Source organism: Antechinus flavipes, chromosome 5 (assembly GCF_016432865.1).
Source record: "Antechinus flavipes isolate AdamAnt ecotype Samford, QLD, Australia chromosome 5, AdamAnt_v2, whole genome shotgun sequence".
NCBI classification, from domain to species: domain Eukaryota; kingdom Metazoa; phylum Chordata; class Mammalia; order Dasyuromorphia; family Dasyuridae; genus Antechinus; species Antechinus flavipes.
This window is the reverse complement of record NC_067402.1, coordinates 40,190,991-40,215,032: the sequence shown is the minus strand read 5'-3', so window position 1 is coordinate 40,215,032 and position 24,042 is coordinate 40,190,991. Positions and strand designations below refer to the sequence as shown.

General features: G+C 38.8%; 1 protein-coding gene across 1 annotated transcript in view; it reads left to right on the top strand.

Moving 5' to 3' along the window:
- Window positions 1–24,042, top strand: part of LIMD1 (LIM domain containing 1) — a 72,447-nt gene that overhangs the window by 15,056 nt on the left and 33,349 nt on the right. Inside the window, exon 2 of the mRNA XM_051963095.1 lies at window positions 22,891–22,992. Within this exon, the coding sequence (XP_051819055.1) occupies window positions 22,891–22,992 (102 nt within the window). The remainder of the gene's footprint in view (window positions 1–22,890; window positions 22,993–24,042) is intronic.

Below are 24,042 nucleotides of genomic sequence, written 5' to 3'. Positions count from 1 at the left end.
TCCCCTCCCACTGCTCCAGACTCTTTCCATCTTACTCACCCCCCACCCACTCATCAATCCACCGGTGACACTGATCTCCTTGCTTTTCCTTCCACAAGATGTCACATCTCAGGACTCTGTCCATTTTCCCCTCTGGTTCTCTCCCGTGCTTGGAACTATTTTCTTCCTTGTTTCTACTTTCTGACTTATTTTTTAAGACTCAGCTAAAATCTAGCTTGTCCAAAAATCCTTTTCCTTCCCCTGTCAATCCCTTTTCCTTTCTGCCTTTAGAATCCCTCTTTTATGGGTGAGCCTTTCCTTTTGAGGTCTCCTACAGTAATCACCTGGTCTTTCGTGTGTGTGCAAGGGTTGTTTGTACAATAGAACGAAAGCTTCACGAGGGCAGAGATGGTTTTCCTTTTGCGCTCTTGTGCCCAGCACCTGCCACATAGTAGGTGCTTCATCAGCGGAAGGGGTTGATTAGTTCCTGGGTCTGAGCCCCATGCTAGTGCCAGCTGTCTGACAGTGTTTGGTGCCCGCCTGGCTCCCTCAAGCCCAGAAGAAACGAGCAGAGGTTCACGTGAAGGACGAGGAGTAGGAGTGTGGGGGGGACAGACAGATGTGGTGCTAGCGGCTTTCAGCTGGGACGCTTCTTGGCAGCCCGTGTCCTCCCAGGCTGCCTTGCCAGGGGTTGGGGGTGTTGGGAGGAGTTCTGGCATGTGGTTCCTGGGGCCATTTTTCAGAGCCAGCTGTTCTCCAAAGATCCCATTGTCTGCAAGCGCAGAGTGACTTAAACTGGAGCTTTCCACATGATGGGGAGGGGAAGGCATAGAGGCCCCTTTGTTGGTCAGTGGTGAGCTATTTTAGAGGCAGTTAATGTGCTGGAGTGAACAGTCTGGGTCTGTTCCCCTCCATCCATGGATCCCATCTTGCCAGGCTTCTTCGGCATCGCTGCTCGCTGCAGCGTCAGCTTGCTGGGTGGGATTTGATTTTAATTTGTTTGTGAATGTGAAAATCATTTTTGCTCACACAGAAAAAAGGAAGAGGGAAGAATGTATGTAGGGAGGCGTTATGGTAGGAAAGAAAGGGCTGTTTTTGGAGTTAAGAACCTGTGATTTAAATCCTGCTTCTGCCACATATTATCTGGGTGATCTTAGCCAAATCGATTCATGAGTCTTGCCTCAGTGTCCCTACCTGTAGAATGAGTAGTTTGACTGGGTGGCCTCCAGTTCCAAAGCTATGATCTTAGGGGGAAATAACCTGATAATCATTCTAATGTCTCAATGGCACTTGATTTGTTCAAGAAACACTGTAGAACAAATCTTGCCCACCTTTTCTTCCCCTTGTGGGGAGACAGCCCAGTGACTGGAGAAGGTACTGGATCTAGGATCCCAAGATCCAGGATAATCTCACTTTTCCAGGATGGGCTTCCTCACTGGTAAAATGGAATCCTACTTTCTGCAAAGGGCTCCTCTCTCCCTTCCCTCTCCCCCAGTTCTTTCCTTGGACATTGTCTCCCATTTAGTCATACAGAATTGGTAGCAGGTTGTCTCATGCATTCAAACATGAGCTTTTTGTGGGCAGGGACTATTTCCCTCTCTCTGTATCCCTGGTATTTAACAGTGGCTAGCACACAGTAGTTGCTTAATGTTTGTTGCTGATTTTTATAATAGCTAATATTTATATAGGGCTTTGAGGTTTAAACCGCATTGGATGTGATCCTCACAACTTTCCTGTCAGGTAGAAATTGCAGGTCTTATCCTCTAGAAGAGGCAATTTGTCATTGTTTTGGTTCAATGATTCCGATCGTGTAACAGGTTTTCTTAGCAAAGGTACTGGAGTGATTCAGCATTTTCTTCTCTGGCTCAACTAAGGCAAATAGGGTGAAGGGATTTGCTGGGAGCCATACAACTACTAAATGTAGTTTTGAACTCAGGAAGATGTCTCCTCAGTTCTAAGCCCAGTGCTCTATCCACTGCTCCACCCACAATTTGGCATAGTAGTTGCCCACCATTTGGCTCTCAAAGTCAGGAAGACCAGGGTTTAAGTCCTGGGGCACCTCTCAGCACCCTCGGCAACTTTCTAAGACTTTATGTTGAAGAACAGTTGCCCTTTGGCTAGAAATTTGTTATGCTAGGAAAATCCAGATCCTACCTCCCCTCCCCTCAAAGAAAATAAACAGTTAAGAGATCTTTGACACTTAGGAAAATAAAGGCACGATCATGAGTTAGCAAGATGCTTTCTCACCTTCAAATCCACAATCCTATGGATCAAATGTATTTGATGCCCCCCAGATTGATATCATATAAGCCTTAAAGACTTGAAGACCTGGATTCCAGGTTCTGCCTCTGAGAGGTACAACTGTAACCAAAGTACTTAACCTCTCGAGTGCCCTGGAGTTCCTCTAAGTTCCAAGGGGGGTCACCGACGGAATGGTATCAGCAGAGGAAATTTGTGATTCCACTCAAAGTTCTCGAAATAAAGTCTTGACTCCCCCAGAATGCATCCTACACTTTGTAGTTTCCCAGGTAGCTCTTTAAACATCTCTCATTTTCAATTATTTAGAAACTAATGAGCAACTTTTCTTTCTGAAGAATGGAAAGAACAGGATATTCATCAGCTGTTACACAGAAAGCCAGTGGTGGAACTCTTTGCTTTAATTGCCCTATTCCATCCACTAGCTCATTCCATTCTCAGCTCAAAATTTCCTTCTTAATTATTGGAGAAATGTTTACTCAATCATTTTTTTAAATAGACTAGATCGTGCATTGTTGCCAGTTGAACTTGGAATAGAATGCTGGGCGCCTAGCTGCTAGGATATCCTTCCTTCCACACTGGTTGGAAAACAGTGCATTTAATTAAGTGGGTGACTTAATCTGATGCCAGAAGAGAAGGGAAGAAAGGTTCATTTGTTGAGAAATGTGAAAGTGTCCAGTTTCTTCTGTTGCTTCTCATATGCACCTAATTGATTCTCAATGGATGCATATTTGAGGAACTGGCTAAAATTAGCTTTTTTTCCAGCCATGGGGAAAATTCAGGAATTTATTTCCCCTCCTCCCCAACTGAATGGATTTGCGTTCTGACATTTCTCCAATCCAATCTACAAAACATTTATTAAGTGCCTGCTATGTGCCAGGTTCTGTATAAAGCTACAATTCGATGGAGTTATAATTAATAAGTAGAATGATAGTCTTTGACCTCAAGGAGTTTCTATTTAAATAGAGTTGAGATAACACACAAAATAAAGCAGGAAAGTCAGGGCAGGGAAACATGAGGGCTTATCCGACATGTTGGCATTTTATTCCATGGAGATGAAAACCAAGCAGATACAGAGAGAAGGAGAGTCTGGTTTCTGCTCTGTATAAAGGAAGGGCCTCTAGCTCTCCAATCAGAGGGGAGAGGAGGCTGCTGGTAGAATTTGCATTTTATCCTTTCCCAATCTTTAATTAATTTTCTGGTGGTTCTCCAGGGTCTTTTCTTGCCCTCCCCTCCTCTCTCCTCTCCCTTCTTCTTTTCTCTCCTCTCCCTTATTCTCCTTGTGCCTTTTCACTCACTCTCATTGCTTTAAGTGCCCTTCCCCTCCATTTTCCTCTCCTCCCTTCTCTTCTTCTCTCCTTTCTTCCCTTCTCTCCTCTCCCTTACTCTCCTTGTGCCTTTTCATTCATTCCCATTGTTTTCAGTACTTTTTACTACAGACAATTCTCAAATTGCCATCTTCACCTGCCTCCATCCAAGATGGTGCCCTCTTTCTTCTTCAAGATCTTCAAGCCACCTCTCTGCAGGGGAGCCTCTTACTGTTCTCTTCTTCTGATATCACTATTTTCTGTCTGTGTACCACCATTAAAACCAGGTCCCCAGGGTTTTAAGTCTTAATGAGACCTTTATATTTCACGACCCATATTTAACCTGGCTCCAGGTTGTTGATTTTGCCTCCATGTGTCTTTAGTGCCATCACACTGGGTTAGGTCTCTGTACCAACCATTTAGACTATTAGCTTCCTTCTGCCTCCACTTTCTCCTGTCTCCACTTTGTGCATCACATCACTGACATGTCTCCTTTATGCAATTTTCTTAATGCTATATTTAAACTTTGCAAAATAGCTTTCTCATATCAATGCCATGAAATTGAGAGCATAAGGATTATTATCCCCAATTTACATATTAAGGAGCTGAGATTTGGAGAGATCTAGTGGTGACTTATCTAAAGACCCAGAGCTGGAAAATGTCAGAGCTGGCTCAAAGTCTAGATGTGTGTCCATGTTATTCTTCTGAATGAAAATTTTTATTACTTTCCTCTATTGCTTGTGGAATAAAGTTTTAAACTCCTATGTAATCAAGGTGATTACAGTCTGTTAAATTCAGCTTATCTTGGGTTATACACCCAATAATGAGATCACTGGGTCCAAGGCTATAGACTATTTAGTAATTTTCTTGCATAATTCAAAGTTGTTTTCCATAGTCATTGGACTAATTCATAACTCCATCTACAGTAAACTAAGAATCTTGTTTTATCGTAGAACCTCCATATCAACTCTCACCATTTTTTACCATCTTTACAATTTTTCTATTTTGTTTTTAAAAATCCAGCCTTTTCATGGAGCCTCTCCTAATTGTTGTTGGTAACCTTTGTCCTTTGAAGCTCACATGGTGCTTTGTTGTATATATTTTTAATGATCTTTCTTTCCACATAACATTTTAATTTATGCCTTTTAATTATTACAGTAATTTTCCAATTTACTACAAGAGGATTTTATATTTGATCTAGAAGTGATAGGGAGCCATGGAGTTTAAGTAGGGGTGGAGGAAATATTGAAGGAAAATCATCCTGGAAACTGTGAAGGAAGGATTAAGAATCAGAACATATTTGAGGCATATAGCTAGTAAATGTCTGAGGCTGAATTTGAACTTGCATCTTCCCGACTGCAGCCCCAGTGCTGTGTCCACCGTGTCACCTAGCTTTCTACCTCACAGAGCTATTTTCAGGCAATCATCTAACAATTATTAAATGTATACTATGCATCTGGCAACGTGTAGAGTGCTAGATACACAAAGAAAGGCAAAAATCAGTCCCCATTCTCAAGAATCTCTTAGGCTAATGTTATTATGAGGCAGTAATAAGAAAGTGTAGAAGACAAAAATATTTTAGTGGATAGATAGTAGTTTCAGTTTCATATATAAATTCTCATTATGTTTTTCTGACTTGTCCATTTTAACAGACCTTCCCATAGTAGTAGTTTGTATTGATGTCTGTTTTCTTATCCATTTCCCCCTTTTTTAGTGTAGCAGCCAGTTTGAATAGGTTAGGCTGAAATTGCCTTAACAGCACACTCTATATTCTCAATTTATTCATTCTTCTTCTTTTGTATTGAATTTGATCTTTGCTTTAACAGATCAATGGTCTAACAATACCCAGATTGCTGATTCAGTGATGACTCCCAACTGGGTAACTAGTCATTTCCTGTCTGTTAAAACATAATAGCTTTTTTTGAAAATTGCTTGGCAAAATGGAAGTGACAGAAATTCTAAGAGAAAAAGATTATTATCTGTGAATTAGTAGTGGTGGAAAAAGAGGGACTTTGGGATAGGCGGTCATGTTTTCTAGCCTTCAAAAAGGTAGATTTCATACTGGGTGTGTTCCTCTCTCTGATACTTAAAAAAGGAATGTGATTTAAGAGAATGTGAAATGCTGAAAGAAAGAAAGAAAGAAAGAAAGAAAGAAAGAAAGAAAGAAAGAAAGAAAGAAAAGAAGAAGAAGAAAAATTCTGACTATCTCATCTCAAATAATCCCATTGGAGAAGACCAGACAGAGCACGAAGAAATCATTGTGGTCTTATATGGTCTAGAGAATCCTTAGAAATAGGATGGAACAGGACATGGAAAAAAGATGGGAGGAGGAAAGATCCACAACCAAGAATGAATAGAAAACAGTGGCAGCTGGATTGGAAGTGTCAGAGCAGCTTCAGCTAAGAATGAGATGAGGTTTGCGGAAAATGACAAAGAGGATTGTTTAAGGGGAAAAAAAATCTTTGTCTGGAACATCAAAAAAAAAGGAAGCAAATGAGCACACTCTTGGGTGGAGGACAAAGAAAAAGGAGAACAAACTCTTAGTTTTGTTTCAGCTTCTTTGCTGAGAGTAATGAGCTTTGATTTGCATGGTTGGACGGGAAGATTTTTAAAGTGAGAGTTGACCTCCAGCATGGAATGTGAGAATCAATTCTTTTTTGTAGGCTGAGATGAACAGCATAGATAGAACAGTTTACTGAAGCATTATCAGTATACTGATAAACTATGGAATGGGGACAGCTAGATAGGGCAGTGGATAGAATACCAATCCTGGAGTTAGGAGGACCTAATTTGAATTCAGCCTCACTTACCAGCTGTGTGAACCTGAGCAAGTCATTTAACCCTAAATTACATGGCCATTATGAGAGAGCATGAGATGATAGGTTGAAAGCTAGAATACACAACACAGACTATCGGGTCCAACTCCTTCATTTGATAGATGAGATACCTATAAGGCTCATAGAGGTGGAGTCACTTGCTCAGGGTTCCATAAGTAAGATAAAAAGCAGGATCTCTACTTGGGTTCTTGGACTCCAGAGTCTGCACTTGTCCCACTATACTATGTCATCTCAAATCACAGAATAATAGAAACAAATGTGTTATTTTGATTTTCAAAGCAGGGAGAGAAGTTGATTTCTAAAATAGGTACAATGTATTCTAAGGAAAAGGATGTTGGACTCAGCATAAAAAAAATGGATTCAAATTCTGACTCTTACCCTTACTAACTATGGGACCATAAGCAAGCCACTTAAACTATCTGAACCTTAGTTCTTTATACGTAAAAAGCAGACAATTATTCCTACTTTACAGAGTTGTATAAAGCTCAAAAGAGAGAATATAATAATTACAATAATGGCATTTATATAGCACTTTGACAAAGCTCTTTATAAATATTAGCTCATTTTCTTATCATCACAACACTGAAAGGTTGTTACTCGGACTCTATTTTACAATGGAGACCAAAACGAGGTATTTGTAAAGTATTTAGTACAGTGCTAAGCACATAACCAATGCTTTTTTTCCTTTATAGAAGAAGGAATCAAGCCAAATGACTTGCTCAGAGTCACAGAGTTAGAAAGGAAGTGTCTGAGGTCAGATTTGAAATCAGGTTTTTCTGATTCTAGGCTTTGTCCACTGAGCCACGTAGCTGCCCATGGGTGGATAAGGTGCTTTGCAAACTTTCAAGCACCATCAGAATGTCAGCTGTTATTTACTCTAAATGAGTAAATTTGGATTGAACTCTAGCACCATTTTGGAATGAGTCATGAATCAGCTGGTTTGTTAGCACTGCAAGATCTCAAAGAGAAGCTGGAATAGTTTGATTTTGTCTTTCAAAATAATCTTATTTCCTTTTTGTTTATACTTATTGGGCTGATTCTCTGTATCTCTATCTGTGGAATTCCTCTTGGATCTCAGAATAGCACTGGGAAAATTTCTTCTCATTTCCACATGGACAAGATAGAGATATATAAGCACATAACATGTACAAGAGGTAGAAAGATGAAATTGATGTGGGGTTAAGAGGTATTGAGGAATCCAGAATGACTCCTAGATTGGGAGCCTCAGGGAATAGATGGAAGGTGCTCTCTCCCCATCCATCATCCATCATTGATCAGATACAATGGGCTCTCATCCAATGGGCTCTCACCAGAAGAGTCTACTTAATGATCTCTAAGACTCTTTTTGAGCTCTGAGATTCCAAGTCCCAAAAAGACCTTCCCCCAGAAACTGTGTGTATACTGGAAACAACAACCACAACAAAAAACTCTCCATTACTTGAAATTTAAAGCTCTTTTAATTGTAAATTTTACTGTGATTAAGCAATGTTCCTAGTGGGGAACATCAAGGCAAATTGAAGCCAGCCTTCTTGTGTCAGGGCAATTAAAATCCGGTAATAAGGAACTTTTCCTTGAAGTTTGCAACCTGGTGCTTATTAACATTTTCTTTTTCTTCAGTATCTGCACAGTCTCTTTTTCATTCTGGATCCCTTCTATTTTACCAGCAAGTTTTTTTTTCCTTTGTGAGATATAGAAATTAAAAATTGTCCATGTTTCACCCCTTTTGCCCTCTTTCATCTCCAAAAAGGGCCTCTTGTTACAGAATATACTTAAAAAAAAAAAAAAAAAAAAAAAAAAAACCTCAAAGCAGATAACTTCTCAAATTTCCAGGGTGGAAAGAAGAGATGCTAATTTGTTACTGGTTCCAGGAATGGACCTATTTTGAGCAAAACCTTGCTGGGAAAACAAATTTAGTTTGAGTCTTCTTAAAAGGTAAAGTGCTGTTCAATCTGCTAACCCCAAACTGAGACATTAGGTAAAGATTAGGCAGCCTCTCTTCCTATATCTGCAATTGTGGACAGTACAGTTTGTATCTACAATGTATCTGAAAATTTAACTAAGAAAACAATGACTCTGTATCCTTTTGTAGTTGTTTTAATTTAAATTTTAAAATTTACAGCGATCATCTTTTTTGAAAACTGTTTTGGGCCCTGGGGTAAAACTAAACTCATAGTTTAACTTTGTTCTAGACTTGGAATGGGCCCCCACAAAATAAAATTTGTGGGGGTATAGATGGGCAACCTCATTGCTTTGGGTTTTGCAAGGCCAGATTTTTCGTGGTTGCTTATTTCCCCTTGGGTAAGCTGATGACATCAGGTGCCTCCATAGATCCATAAGGGTCTTGCACGATCTAGGTGAATTATGTGGACAATTGGTTTCTAGGTATTTCTCTTTCTTATTAAAGAAACCTGCCTCCCTCTCTGTTGCTCAAACATTCTAATGTTCACTTATTATCAAGTAGTTTTCTTTACTAATCTCTGAAGTCTCCCCTCTCTTTCTGAATTTACTTCTGACTTGCCAAAGAGACTATGATCTTTGTCCTTCTGAACATTCAAAGACATATTTAATCAAAAGAGGTGGATATGAACACTGCCAAGAACTGTCCTTATATTCACTGGTCAGTCATGTGGCTTCTCTGGAACTCAGTTTCTTCATCTATAAAATAAAAGCATTTAACTACGTTGTTTTTAAGAGTTTCAGTTCTAAGATCCATGTTCCACAAAAGATTTTGCAATTGTCAATGCTGAAAAATTACCCATGCATATACCTTGTAAATAAAAAGCTATAATTAAAAAAAATAAATATATATAATGTATAACTATATTAAAAAGTTGGATATCACTTCAGTGACTAAACAATAAAAGTTCCAGCCATTAAAAAAAAAAAAAAAGCTCCATATTCCAGTGACTTCTTTGATCCCTTCCATGTCTAGAAAATAGTTAAGTTTATAAATCTAATTTCACTTTAGGGCTTAAAGCAAAGTTTTCCAAAAAATGATCATTGTAGTGTATAAAACATTCCTTGTTGGGAGGATTCTTTTATTTTATTATTAAGAATCATAATCACTCCTCAAATGCAAAGAGGCCTCCAAGTTAATTTGTACTTAAGAATCTCTACCACAGCAAAGCTGTCAAACATTCTACCCATACTCCCTGGTACAGTTCTGGCCAGATTAAAAGAAAATGGGGAAATAAACAAAGAAATACATTAATAAATAGATTGAATGATTAATAAATAAATTAATAAACAACACTATAATATAATTAATTAATATAAATAATTAAACAATAAATATATAAATAAAAATATAATAGATCATAGATAATGTTAACATGGTTTTCTAAGCTAATATTCCAAAGGAATCCTTATGTATGGTTTAGTTTGCCTCTTTGTTTTTGGTACCCCAATATATAATGTGCTTGCAAATCATTGGGCTCTTGACTTCTAGGAAAGGGGCTCATTACTACCTCCCAGGGCAGCCCAGCGCACTTTTGGATAGCTCTCATTCTTAGGAAGTTTTTTCCTTACACAGATATATGTCCCTCAGAAGCTTTCTCTAAATCAACAAACTTCATTAAGCACCTACAGTGTGCTAGGCCATGGGTATACAAAAAAAATGAAACCATTTTGATTATAACAGATGGCATGGAAAGAATTGAAGGATGCATGCTACAGATTTATCCCTTGGAATTTCAGGCAAACCCCAAGATTTCGGTGCCCACATAGCATAGGTTTTTTTCCACATGGCTGTGAAATGCTTACACAAAGAACTTTCTTTCAGAAATGGCACTTTCACTGGATTAAGTCCAAGCTTAGATTCAGATCTTAGCTCTGCCAGTTACTATCTACTATCCAGGTGACTTGAGGTAAGTCACTTCTTCCTGTGCCTCAGTTCCCCCCATAAAATAAGATTAGACTAGATGATCAATACTGTGCTTTTTAGTTTTAACTCTTATAAGCCAGTCATAAGTATTTTTTAAAATTGGTATTTAGAATGATGAAAACAGACTTGTTACCTCATAACATAAAGACCTCAAAACCTTCCTTTGTGGCTTGAGCATGAGGTAAAAACTACTCTAAATGTGTTTTTTAAAACTTTTAAATCAGAGATCCTATTGGTAGGCATATATCCTTAGGAAGTAAGAGAGAAAAGAAAAGACCCCATTTTAGGGCAAAATGTTTAAATTAATACTTTTAATGTTAGCAAAGAATTGGAAACAAGTGAGTGTCCATCCATTGAGGAATGGCTGAACAAATTGTAGTGGAATATTATTGTGCTATAAAAACAGTGAATGTGAAGAATTCAGGGAAACACAGGAAGACATATGAACTAGTTCAGAATGAAGTGAATAAAATCAGGAAATATACACAGTGGTTTCAGTAATGGAAATGAAGACTAGCACATATGGAATACTGTCTGATTAAAGTTCAGGCTTGGTCCCTTAGAGAATAAATAGATAAGGAGATGAACCTTCTTTGCTTGGAGACGTAGTAGGTCATGGCTGCAGAAAACTAGGTATGTTAATAACGATTTTTCTTTGTTACAAAGGAAGACACATTGTTTTAGATGTATGTTAGGAATATATCTAGAAATGATTATTATGTAAAACCAAAAGATATTGATGACATGTAACTTATTTTTGTGTGATTTTTTAAAAAGAATTAGCACTTTTTGTTTTCTTCTTCCTACCCAATGAACCATTCCATTGTAACAAATATCAAGAGAGAAAAAGAGATAGAGAGATAGAGATAGAAAAAAAGCAAAAAGGCAATTCAAGAAAAACCATTCCAAATAATACTGACTGAATTGTACCCAAGATTCCTTGTCTGTCTCTGCAGTGAAGGGGAGATGGAAGGCTCATTTTCTCAGCTCATCATTGGGGACAAGCATGGGTGTTATAATTGCATAAAGTTCAATTTTGTCAATATAATTTTCTAAAAAAAAATTAAGACATGAGGGGAAGAGAACAGAAATGGGAAGAGAAGAATAAGAGGTTAAGCTTTTTTGCAAGGGCATCATGGAAGGGGTTGGAGGATGATAGTTTTACTCCCTGTTTGCCTTGGTCAAGTGCCCAGCATATAAGGAATAAGCATTTTTGCTAAGCCCTTTCCTGTTCATGTTATTTTTAGCATTGTGGACAAACAGGGTCAGGGCGTGGAAGGGAGGAGGAATGTCCCCTGGTGCCAAGCCATGGTGGGCCCATTTCTGCATCTAAGTTTCATTTAGATTTGTCCAAGACCTCTTACAGAGAGTTCAATTTGGCTTCTCCTTTTGGATATCAGATATTCAGAAGGAGGCCAAATGGCACAGTACCATAGATTTGACCCTGAATGCTGGGGAAAAAAACAAAATCTTATTCAGTTTGTTATTGATTTTGATCATTAGACTGGCAGGATATTGTCAGTGTCCTAAGCCTTTCCCATTGCCCCTATTCTGGCTTTATGCCATATCCCTCACTTCTACTCTCTCCCCCTCGAGTTAGTCAGTCCCACTTCCTTTTCTCTGGGTCTAGAAAGATTGCTAAGGGACTCGATTATTTTGTGTGGTCAACAGCCCTTACCTGAGGGTAGGGAGTCAGTCATGAGACAGGAAGTGGTAAGAGATGGCCAAAAATAACTATCACTCCAGATTGTATGAGGTCCATGTGACCCAGAGAAAGCTCATCTTCAGTTAGAGCAAAGAGTGGAAGATTGGGCTAGGCAACATTCAGTCACTTGCTAGAATTCTTTTTTGGTCAAATCATTCCACACCACTGGAGGATGTTGACTTCCTGGAGAGATCAGAGGATCTGGATTCAATTCAAATCACACTTCTGATATTACTTTTTGAAATTTTTGAGAAAGCATTTACTTCTCCCTTCTGCCTCACTTTTCTCATCTGTCAATTAAGGGGATTGTCTTATATCAAGCTTCTTTCTAGTTGTAGCTCTATGATCTTGTGACCCTGAGTGCCCTCCATATTTTTACAGCAGATTTGAGACAGGACCCTGAAAGATCCTTCATCACCTTGGTGGTTGCAGGACCCATATCTGAAACCTCTCTGGGATTTGCCAACTCTTCTTCCAATAACCTTGGAGAGTCCTGGTTACCTCCAAGACCAGTGATATTTGAGTAGGACGTTAGTATAATATTTGTTGTAATCAGAGTTGTGATTCTATTGATTTAGGTGGCTGCCTGTTGAATCATTTCAGTCATGTCTGTCTCTTTGTGACCCTATTTGGGATTTCTTGGCAAAGATACTGGTATATCTTCTTCTCCATTTTCTTCTCCAGCTCATTTTACAAGTGAGAAAATTGAGGCAAATGGGCAAATGCCTTGCTCAGGGTCACACAGCTAGGAAGTGTCTGAGACCAGTTTTGAACTCATGTTTTCCTGTCTCCAGGTCCTTGAGTGGTCTATCCACCTAGATGCTCTAGAAACTCATTCTATCACATGCAAATCAGCAACTATTCTACAATGTTTAGTCTTTGAGTGTTGCCTAGACCTCTGAGAAGTGGGGTCACTCATCCAGCTGGTATTGGGAACACTTGTAGAAGTCTTCTTTCTGAGGCAAAGGGCTGAGGATTTATTTACATTTTGCCCCAAGGAGGAAAAGTCTGCCACTAGCCATGGTGCTGAACCTTACTCGGAGAAGGTGCTTGGGTGAGACTTAATGAGTGAGTGGTCCTTACCCCAAGACAGAGCACACTTGTCCAGTGAGGTCCTTGGTTGGGTTTTCCAAAGGGAAACCTGAGGGCTTGGAAGACTTGTACAAGAACCAAAAGAGCAATTTATACAGTGAGCACAGAAACATCAAAGACATTAGAACTTTGCTCAGGGTAGCAACCAACTGCATTGTAAATCCAAGGATTGATGGGGAAGTGAAATATGCCTCTGATCTCCCAGAAGAGAGGTGGTGGGCTATGGGGCAGAAGGAGACATGCATTTTCAGGCATGACCAGTGGGACTGATAAGTTTGGATGAACTTTATGTCATTGTTACAAAGGCAGTGACAATGATTTTTTAAAAACGTTAATTATTTGAAAACAAAAAGAAGGAAAACTGAGGTCCCTAACTAAAACCATGTGCTTCTTTGCCTGGGAGTATTTTGAAGTCTCAGTTGGGAGACAGAAGCCTGGGTTTCTGCCTCAGATTCATCACTGGCTAGCTTAGATGTTCACAGCCCACTCTATGCTTTTAAAGGTCTTCCTTTTTTAATTAATGCTTTTTATCTTCAAAATAAATTTTCCTTCTCTCTGTGTGTGTCTGTATCTCTCATATATACATATTTATTTCGTTCATTCATTTCAATGACTGATATTGAGGCATTCATGATGATCCAATCCTGTAATGAGGGAAAGGGGCAGAGAATCACATTGGCTGACTTAGAGTTCCCAGAATTGCAGTCAGTGATTCAGAAAGGGTCTATCTATATTTACTGCCTATGATGGATTCACCTGCCTTCCAGACAATCTCTCACCATAAAGGAAGTGGGAAGTACTTCTTGGAAGAATTATACTTTGCACCCACACAATCTCTTCCAGCCTTGTTGGGAAGGACAGGATGGTGATTTCCTGAGAGGGATGTGGAGGAATGAAAAAAGGATGAGCTGCTTTCCCCCAAATTCCCAGCTCATTTTTAGACTCTTTTGTTGTTGTTGTTGTTTAGTCATTTATAACTCTTCATAACTCCATTTGGTTTTCTTGGCAAAGATACTGGAGTGGTTTGCCATATCTTTAATTTATTTTACAGATGAGGAAACTGAGGTAAACAAAGTTAAGTGAGTTCCTCAGAGTCACAAAGCTACTAAGTGTTTGGGGCCAGATTTAAACTCAAATCTTCCTGACTTCAGACCTGGCACTTTATCCATTACACTATCCAACTAGAGTTTCACAAAGCAATTTGGTGATTCCCTACTGCCTACATTTCTTATTGTTGAACCTGTACTCATCTGTGGATATTTAAATCCCCACAGGGTGCCTAGCCCTCTGCTTAGCATTTGAAACTGTGTGGCTAAGCACAAATACTGTTTCTGTCCCGAAGCCATGAAATCTCAAAGCTAGAAGAGATGTTGGAAGTCAAATTCCCATCTCAACCTTATTTTTTAGATGAGACATAGAGAGATGAAATGACTTGTCCAAATTCTTCTACCCCTTCAGTTTTACTTTTGAAGAAATTTAGACACTTATTAGCTTTATAACATTGGGTAAATCATTCTTGGCCATACAGCTAATAAGTGTCTGTGTTTCTTCAGTTTTCCCAACTGTAAAATAGGAATATTATTAACATTTACCTCACAAGGTTCTTGTGAGGTTAGAATGAGAGCTATAAAACCATTTCACAAACCTTAATGTATACTATAAGTTATTATTATTATTGTTATCTCTCCTCCTCAATGCTATTGTAAACACCCCAACCATGGTTTATGGTCAGAATGGTGGGGGAAGTGCTGAAGCATTTTAGATGGTTCATGCAGGAAATGTGAAGTTAAAGGGAGGCTTGAAAGTAACAGCAATCTGGTAGGAAGAAGTCTATGGTAGATACATCAGAAAAAAATCTAAATTGTAGCAATCAAATAGAGGAAAGCATTATGAAAAGGCCTAAGTGAGTAATATAGTAGGTCTGTAGTATTTGTGGAATTGTCTAGCACTAGAAGAGATCTCAGTGGCCATCTGTTTCAACTCTCTCAATTTTACAAATAAAGCAGCTGAAACCCATTGGAGGTGACGTGTCCAAAGGATCTGAGGCAGAAAATAGAAGTTTGAGTCCCAGTTCTATCATTTAAGTGGTCACTTAACTTTCCTGGGCCTCAGTTTCTTACTGGCAAATTGAGAGAATTGAGTTTATCTCACCAATGTCCTTTCCAGCTCTGCTACACCCAAAGAAAGAACACTGGGAAACGAATGTGAACTATCTGCATTTTTGTTTTTCTTCCTGGATTATTTATACCTTCTGAATCCAATTCTCCCTATGCAACAAGAGAACTGTTCGGTTCTGCAAACATATATTGTATCTAGGATATACTGCAACATATCCAACATATAAAGGACTGCTTGCCATCTAGGGGAGAGGGTGGAGGGAGGGAGGGGAAAAAAATTGGAACAGAAACGAGTGCAAAGGATAATGTTGTAAAAAAAAAAAAATTACCCTGGCATGGATTCTGTCAATATAAAGTAGTTATTAAATAAAAATTAAAAAATAAATAAATAAATTTCCTTCCTACAGGGGTCAAAAAGAGAAGCTCTTTGAAAATTGAGATATCTAAATCAATGCCCATTCAGTAGAAAAGTTTAATATCATTTCACTCATTTCAACAAAGCAAGTTCAGATTTTCATTTTACAGTAGTGGAATTGACTCATTTATTTATAATTTATGCCTTTTTGGATAAGTAATATCAATGTAAGACATGAGGGAATGCTAAATGACACTCTTTATCTTAATGTCTGGATCCTTTCCTTGTATTATTTTGATCATTAGTTAATCTAGCAAGATAATCCCTCCTCTGGGTTTATGGAAAAAGTGACCTTCTGTTCATGTGACAAATGGCTGGCTTCAGTTACTCATCAATTGTATAGCTAAATAGTGGGAGTAAGTGGTGCTGGAGTATGTATGGAGGTGAATGTCTGGGTACAGAAAGAAACTAGCTCATCATTAATTCTTTCTTTCAATTTTATGTCTGTTAGTCTGAATATATTTTAGTAGCTGCCAACAAAGTTATCCTTATCATCTCCCAGGCAAAGAGTAACTAAGAGACACAGGACAGAAGTGTCTCTGGGAAGCAGATTCAGGACTGAGTTAGGGATTCTAATTCTCCCATCTCACACATCATAATACAGCACCTGATCTCCAACTTGACACTCTTAGAATGCTGCTGAAAAGTTAAGGAACTTCCTCAGCAAGAATGTGATGAGACTTGAACCCATGTCCTTCTGACTCGGCCAGCTTCTCTCTAGCCCGGTGCCATCTGTTCTCTCATCTGAGCTTTAAAACACTTTCATGTTGAGGTCACCTTCTGCTATCTTAATAATGTGTTAGAATATTCCCTAACCCTCCCACCCTCAGATCTCCCCCAGGGCTAAAAGCGCTAAGGATGCTACTTGTTAAGAGTCAAAATGGTTGTGACCTGTTAGTGCTTCTAGAGGCATAAAACTGGCCCTCATAAAAAGACTCAATAGTAAAGTCCACTATCCCTTTAAAACATTTATTTTTAAACATTCTCTAATGGCATTGGATCCTAAGAATAAAATAAAATGGGAGACCCCAAATAAATGTGTTTCTTTGGCTCAGGAATAATGTACATATGTCATTTCAATGTAACAGACATTCATTGAGTGCCTTCTGTATAAGGAACTGTCTTAGGTGCTGGAGATATGAATATGGAAAGGGACATAGTAGCTTATATCCTGCTTCATGAGATGGGATGAGTGTGGCAATAAGAGTAACATCAGCTAGGGAAGGATGGGGTAAGGGAGAGAGCAAAACACTCTGGAGATTCTGAGGAGGAAGCCAATGTTTTCAGCAAGGTGGGTGGGGGAAGGGTAAAGGGAGAGGACAGGAGCTAAGCCAAGACTTGAAGGAAAACAGATTCAGCAAGGCTGAGTTCAAAGGGAAGGTATTCCAAGCACAGGAGCATGGCTCTTATAGATGTGTGCCAGGGGGAGATGGAGTGTTCCATTGAGCAACCAGCTCGGTGACTAGTTTGACCACAACGGAGGGTGTGTAAAGGGCAAGATGGTGAAATTCAGCAGGCCAGGTATGGTAGAACAAGATTAACATCCCTACCTCCTCTCAAACCTTAGCTTAAGTTGTCTTCCCACAGAAAAAGCCTTTCTTGATCTGGCGCCACTCTCATCATCCTCCCCATTGCTATTGCTCCTCATCAAAATCATCAGTCCACTTCGTATGGCAGACCTCTGATTTCACTGATACTGGGAAGTTCAGGATGAGGAAACTCCTTCTCCCAGTGCAGATTGACCCCTTTTTTTGAGTGACATTTTCTTTGCAATGGTATAATTGCAGAGAATTTCCTAAGTGCACTAAGTATACATTGCTTCCCCCAATAGAATGTAAACACCCTAAGAACAGGAATTGTATCCTTTGTTTCTGCTTGCCCAGCCTGAACACAGTGGCTGATAGCTAATTGGCTCTTGATAAATGTTTGTCAATTGATTGTATTTTTTAAAAAACATTTTATTTTCCCCCAATTATATGTAAACAGTCATTTAAAAATTTTAGGGCCAAATTCTTTCTCTCCCTTCCCTCCCCCATCATTGAGAAGACAAGCATTTTGATATAGATTATACATGTGCCGTAAAATGTATTTCAATATTAGTCATTGTAAAAAAAAATAGACAAAAAAAAAACAAGGTTTAAGAAGTATGCTTCAATTTATTTATTTTTTTTAAATTTTATTTTATTTAATAATAATTTTATATTGACAGAATCCATACCAGGGTAATTTTTTACAACATTATCCCTTGCATTCACTTATGTTTCTTTTTTCCCCTCCCTCCTTCCACCCCCTCCCCAAGATGGCAAGCAGTCCTATATATGTTAAATATGTTAGTATGCTTCAATTTAAATCCAGACTCTATCAGTTCTTTCTCTGGATGTGGCTAGAATTTTTTTTTATCATTAGTCCTTTGGAATAGTCTTGAATCGTTCTATTATTGAGAATAGCTAAGTCGTTCACAATTGAGCATTGCACAACATTGCTATTCCTATATACAATGTTTTCCTGGTTTTGCTCATTTCCCTGATTGATTGTAGATGTCCTTGAATAGCAAAATTCTCAAGCAAAGAGGAATTACAGTACATTTGATCCATCACAGCAATGTGGAGCATCCTATCTTCTCCAGCTTGGAGAAGTGAGTCCACGGTAACATGCTTCCTTCTACCAATCTCATGGAACTTTGTTCTGCCTATATACAAAAGGAGCATCTTTTAGGTAAGAGTGCCAAACCAAATAGTGCACATAGTAGTCACTCAAAATGTTCGTTGATTGATTTCTCCCCATCCCATCCCATTTAGGCAGTTCCATTTCATCTCTTCTCCCAAACCCTTAGTGGACAACCAATTCAATAGCTGAGATAGTCAACCTTTCAATCTATGAGGTAAAGAGGATGCAGGATTCAGCTTCATCAACTTTGTGCTTTGGAGCTCAGTAAATTTCAAAGTAACAAGGTGATAAGGCCATGACATTTCCAGAAGAAATGTAATTCTAAGTAATCCTTTATTAAATGTCTGGGAGCTCTCAGCACTCACATGTTCATTGACATTAGGCCAAGGAGAATTATCTTCCTTTGTAGATAAATGCTAAGAAATGATATCTCCAGTTATTCTGTATCATAATATATTCTTATATCCCCTAGAAAGCTGTGCTCTAAGATATAGCCTAGCTAATTAATCTTAAAGACACGGGATACAACACTAGAGTGGGACTCAATCAAAAAGTGTATATCAGGCACTTACTACGAGCCAGATACTGTGCTAAACACTGAGGCTAGAAGCATAAAAAATAAAATAATCCCTATTGCAAAGAGTTTGCATACTAATGAGTGAAACAAGTAATATATAGTCAGTTCTCACTTTCATGGCTGTAATGTTGCTAGAAAATGACATGAGAGTCAAAAAAGTGAATGCTGATACATTGAATCTGGGAAATAGAGGGAAAGATCCCTCAGCCACCAGAAACAATAATCTTCTGTCAGAAATAGCTGAAAAAACACTTTTCTGCACATAACTATTTTTAATCAAACATTAATTCTGATAATCCTAACACAGTAACCATGAAATAACTTCAAAAATGCAGGGAAGAGGAAAGGCAACTCCAGACAAGATGGGAAAGAGTAGAGGCCTCTGTCAGAGAAACCCTGAGGTAAAAAGAGAAGGGGACAACAGCTGCCTTCTGTAATTACTCTTTTAGCCCAGTAGTTGCCTGTTCACCAATGAAAAGCCCATGCCTTGGGGTGAATCCCCAGCCCCCTGTCCAAGCTTCCTTGTCAGGCCAGTGAGCGCAGGACATAGTGACTGGGATGCTTGGGAACCTAGTGCCATGGGAAGGAAGGCAGATAAGATGCTCTCTCGACCTCAAGCGTCCACCATCTCATTTATCCACAAACTTAGCCACCATGCCATTTTTTCAATTCCCTCATCACCCCCTTGAGGGGTTAATTTGGCACTTTCTGGAATGTGCTCACAAACACTTATAAATACTTTCCTCTTTTGTGTGGATATAAACTTGTATACCCACCTTTCTTTTTTTTTCTCTATTAAACATAGCTGTGAAATATGTGATTGCCAATTCAAAAGTGAAAATGAGGTTACTAATGAAATCACACTAATGCTTGAAGTGTAAAAGGTAAATGAGCAACTATTGAGGATTGATTGTACATATACCTATATACATAGGTATATGTATGTATGTTAGTGTATATAATATATATATATATATATATATATATAGAGAGAGAGAGAGAGAGAGAGAGAGAGAGAGAGAGAAACAGAGAGAGAGCGAGAAAGAGAGAGAAAGAGAAAGAGAGAGAGAGAGAAACAGAGAGAGAGGGAGAGAGAGAGAGCTCTTTTAAAATCTATGCAAAGTAATTAAATCCAAGATAAGTTGGAGTGGATGGGGAATCCCGTAAAACTTCAGGTAGAAGATAGTTCCTGAATTGCATTGTAAAGGAAGAGAAGAGCAGAGATAAGGAAGATGTGCATTGTTGATATAAAGAACAGCCAATTCAAAGGCTTGGAGATGGGAAATGGTGTATTGTCTGTGAGGAACTGAGAGAATAGTTTGGGTCAGAGAGTGAGAGGTGGGGAGTAATATTAATTGAGCTTGGAGAGAGAGTGGAATCCCATTGTGTAGGGCTTCAAAAACCAAATGGAATTTGCATTTTACTCTAGAGGCAATAAGGAGTCATTGAGGTTGGTTGAATAAGGGACTACACTTAAAGAAAATTACTCTAACATATACTTACAATGATGGGAAACAACATAGTATAGTGTAGCAGTTCTTAAACTTTGGTCTCAGGATCTCATTACTCTTAAAAATTATTGAATGAGAATATATTTGCACACGCTATCTCATGATTCTGTCTTGAAGAGAGGACTTAAAGCACCATATGAATGTGATTCATTGGGTTTTTTTCAATAGTATGTTTTTTTTTTTCCAAATACATGTAAAAATAGTTTTCAACATTCATTTTTGTGTTTTTCTCCTTGTCCCCCTTACCTCTTTCCCCAAGATAGCAAGCAATCTAATATAGGTTGAATATAGCCAATCCTTTTAAACATATTTCCATATTTGTTATGTTATGCAAGAAAAAAGACCAAAAAGAGGGGGAAAGTATGAAAAAAAAGACAAAAAGGTTAAAACATTATGATTTGATTGACATTCAGTCTCCATAGTTCTCTGTCTGGATGCAGATGACATTTTCCATCTCATTTCTATTAGAATTGTGCTGTATCATTGTTCTGTTGAGAAGAGCTAAGTCTATCATAGTCGATTACCATACAATCTTGCTGTTACTTTATACAGTGTTCTGGTTCTGCTCACTTCTATCAGCATCGGTTCATGTAAGTCTTTCCAGTCTTTTCTGAAATCAGCCCGCGCATCATTTCTTATAGAACAATAATGTTCCACTACATTCACATACTATAACTTATTCAGCCATTTCTCAGTTGAAGGGCATCCACTGAGTTTCCAGTTTGTTGCCACCACAAAAAGGAGCCGCTACAAACATTGTTGGATATGGGGGTCTTTTTCCCTCTTTTATGATCTCTTTGAGATAAAGACCAGTAGTGAGACTGCTGGATCAAAAGGCATGCAAGTTTGATAGCTCTCCAGAATGGTTGTGATCCATTTTGTTGTTGTTGTTCTGGGGAAGGGTCCAGATTCCTTTGAGTTGGAAATCTGATGTCAGTCTAGTCAGAAAATGTTGGGTGTATTTGGGGGTTCTAATGGAGATCTTTGGGAATCCCTGAGGCTTCCTGTTTAAATAATGACATTTACTCAATCTACTATAGGTTCAATACTGGAAGTGCAAAAGTAATGTATGACTTCTGCCTTCTCAGTCAATCAATAAACGTTTGTTCAGTGTGCTGGCAGTAAGTGTTGAGTGCTGAGGATATAAAAAGAGGCAAAAGACAGTTCCTGTCCTCAGGGAGCTTACAATTTAACTGAATTTACAATCTCTTACCTTCACAGCTCAGCTCAAGCACCATTTCCTATAGGAGGGCTGTCCTGATGCCCCCAGCTGTTGCTGTCTCTCCACTTCCAGCATAATCTTGTACTAATAGTGGAGGCAGTTTGTACAGATAGATATGAAATAAGAACCATATGAAACAGCCTGTGTTGTGGGATCCTAAGACTTTCCCCGCCCCTATTTTATTTTCTTTTTATTCTGAATTTAATAAACATCAAATAAAAATGAGCATTTTCAGATACCATGGGGAATGGAAAAAGAGGACTGTACATGAAACTGGATCTCTGTCAAGTAGAGATTGCTTTTCTTTTTTAGGAATACAATAAATTTGAAGTTAACTTTCAAAGCTCTCCTGCTTCTCTGTGATTCCTTCTGATAGATCATAAGAGTTTTTACTTTAGATCTTAGAGATCACTTAGTTCAACTATCCTTTAAAAAACAGATTGGGCTCAGAGAAGGAAGGTGATTGCTTCTGGGATTTGAAACAAGAATTTAAAGATCTGATTCCAAATCCAGCATTTTTTCTGCTCCACTAAACCAGGTTGAGAGGATCATAGCTCTAGGAGAGATACTGAAGCCTATCTAGTTTGACCCCCCCCTTCTTTTTCCAGTCTAGGAGGTTGAGGCTCAGGGAGGTTGTGATTTGTTCAGGATCAGTCATACTTAGTATCAGAGACATGATTTCAGCCTGGATCCCCTTCCTCCAGAGCCAGTTTTTCCATTTTCCATTTTACCTGATTTCTTTCTTAAGGAGAGGTGAGTGATCCAAAAAGAGTTCATAGAGGCTGTGGGATTTAGCAAACAGGCTGAATGTAAATAAGCAAAGGGCATTCCAGGCAGGGAGGACAACATGAGACATGAGAAGAGGAAGGAATGGAAGGGGAGGAATGAGCAGAAGATGATGAGGAGCTCAACTGAAACGAAGGCTATGTTTTGGGAAGTAATGGGTAATAAGGGTGATAATGTAACAGAGAAAAGCCCTACAATTGATTACTGAAGAACCTGGGCTTTATTTTATGAGGGAACTAGGGAGTAACTGGTGGGTTTTAATCAGAAAAATGGTATGGCAATAGTCATGTAGTGGGATTGGCTGGAGGTAAAGAGATAATTTAATCTGTGCCAATAATCTGGGTATCAAGTAATGATCATTTGTTCTAGTCCATCATGACTGTGAGAGTAGGCTGCAAGGAATGGAAGAAGGATCAGCTGGATTGGAAATAGTTGGCCCATTAACAGTGAGGAGGGAGACAGACCACGCTTGTCTTGTCATGCTGCTTCTCTTTGATTGCCCTCCCTGACAGTGTCTTGTTTGCTTTTTCTTACAGGAGCATGTGTGAAATGCAATAAGGGTGTCTTCGGAGCCAACCAGGCCTGCCAGGCAATGGGGAACCTCTACCATGACAGCTGCTTCACCTGTGGGGCTTGCAGTAAGTTTCTCTCCATCCATTAAAGCAGAGGTTGGGAGGTGGCGATTGAGGGGAACAGAAAGAAGGAAAGGAGGAGAGGCCATCCTGGTCAATCAATAAATGAATTATCTGTGCCCTTTCCTCTTGGTTCTTGGTTGCACACTGGCCCTTGGGGGGGGGGGGTTCAGAAGACAAAGGGCCCCAGGGACTGAGTGAGGACTCCAGACAATCATAGAATCACCTCTTGTGAAACTCAAAGAGCATCTTAGAGATCATGTAGTCCAATTTTTGCACTTTGCAGATGAGGTCCATCTAAGTGAAGTGATTTGTACAAAGTTACCCAATTTGTGGTAGTAGTAGTAGTAATAGTAATAGTGGTGATAGTGGTATAGTAGTAGTAGTAGTAGTAGTAGTAGTAGTAGTAGTAGTAGTAGTAGTAGTAGTAGCGTACTAGTAATGATAGTGGTAATAGTGGTAGTTAGTGGTAGTGTAGTAGTAGTAATAGTAATAGTGGTGATAGTGGTATAGTAATAGTAGTAGTAGTAGTAGTAGTGGTAGTAGTAGTAGTAGTAATAGGAGGATACTAGTAATGGTAGTGGTAATAGTGGTAGTTAGTGGTGGTGTAGTAGTAGTAATAGTAATAGTGGTGATAATGGTATAGTAGTAGTAGTAGTAGTAGTAGTAGTAGTAGTAGTAGTAGTAGTAGTAGTAGTAATAGGAGGATACTAGTAATGGTAGTGGTAATAGTGGTAGTTAGTGGTGGTGTAGTAGTAGTAATAGTAATAGTGGTGATAATGGTATAGTAGTAGTAGTAGTAGTAGTAGTAGTAGTAGTAGTAGTAATAGGAGGATACTAGTAATGGTAGTGGTAATAGTGGTAGTTAGTGGTGGTGTAGTAGTAGTAATAGTAATAGTGGTGATAATGGTATAGTAGTAGTAGTAGTAGTAGTAGTAGTAGTAGTAGTAGTAATAGGAGGATACTAGTAATGGTAGTGGTAATAGTGGTAGTCAGTGGTAGTGTAGTAGTAGTAATAGTAATAGTGGTGATAATGGTGTAGTAGTAGTAGTAGTA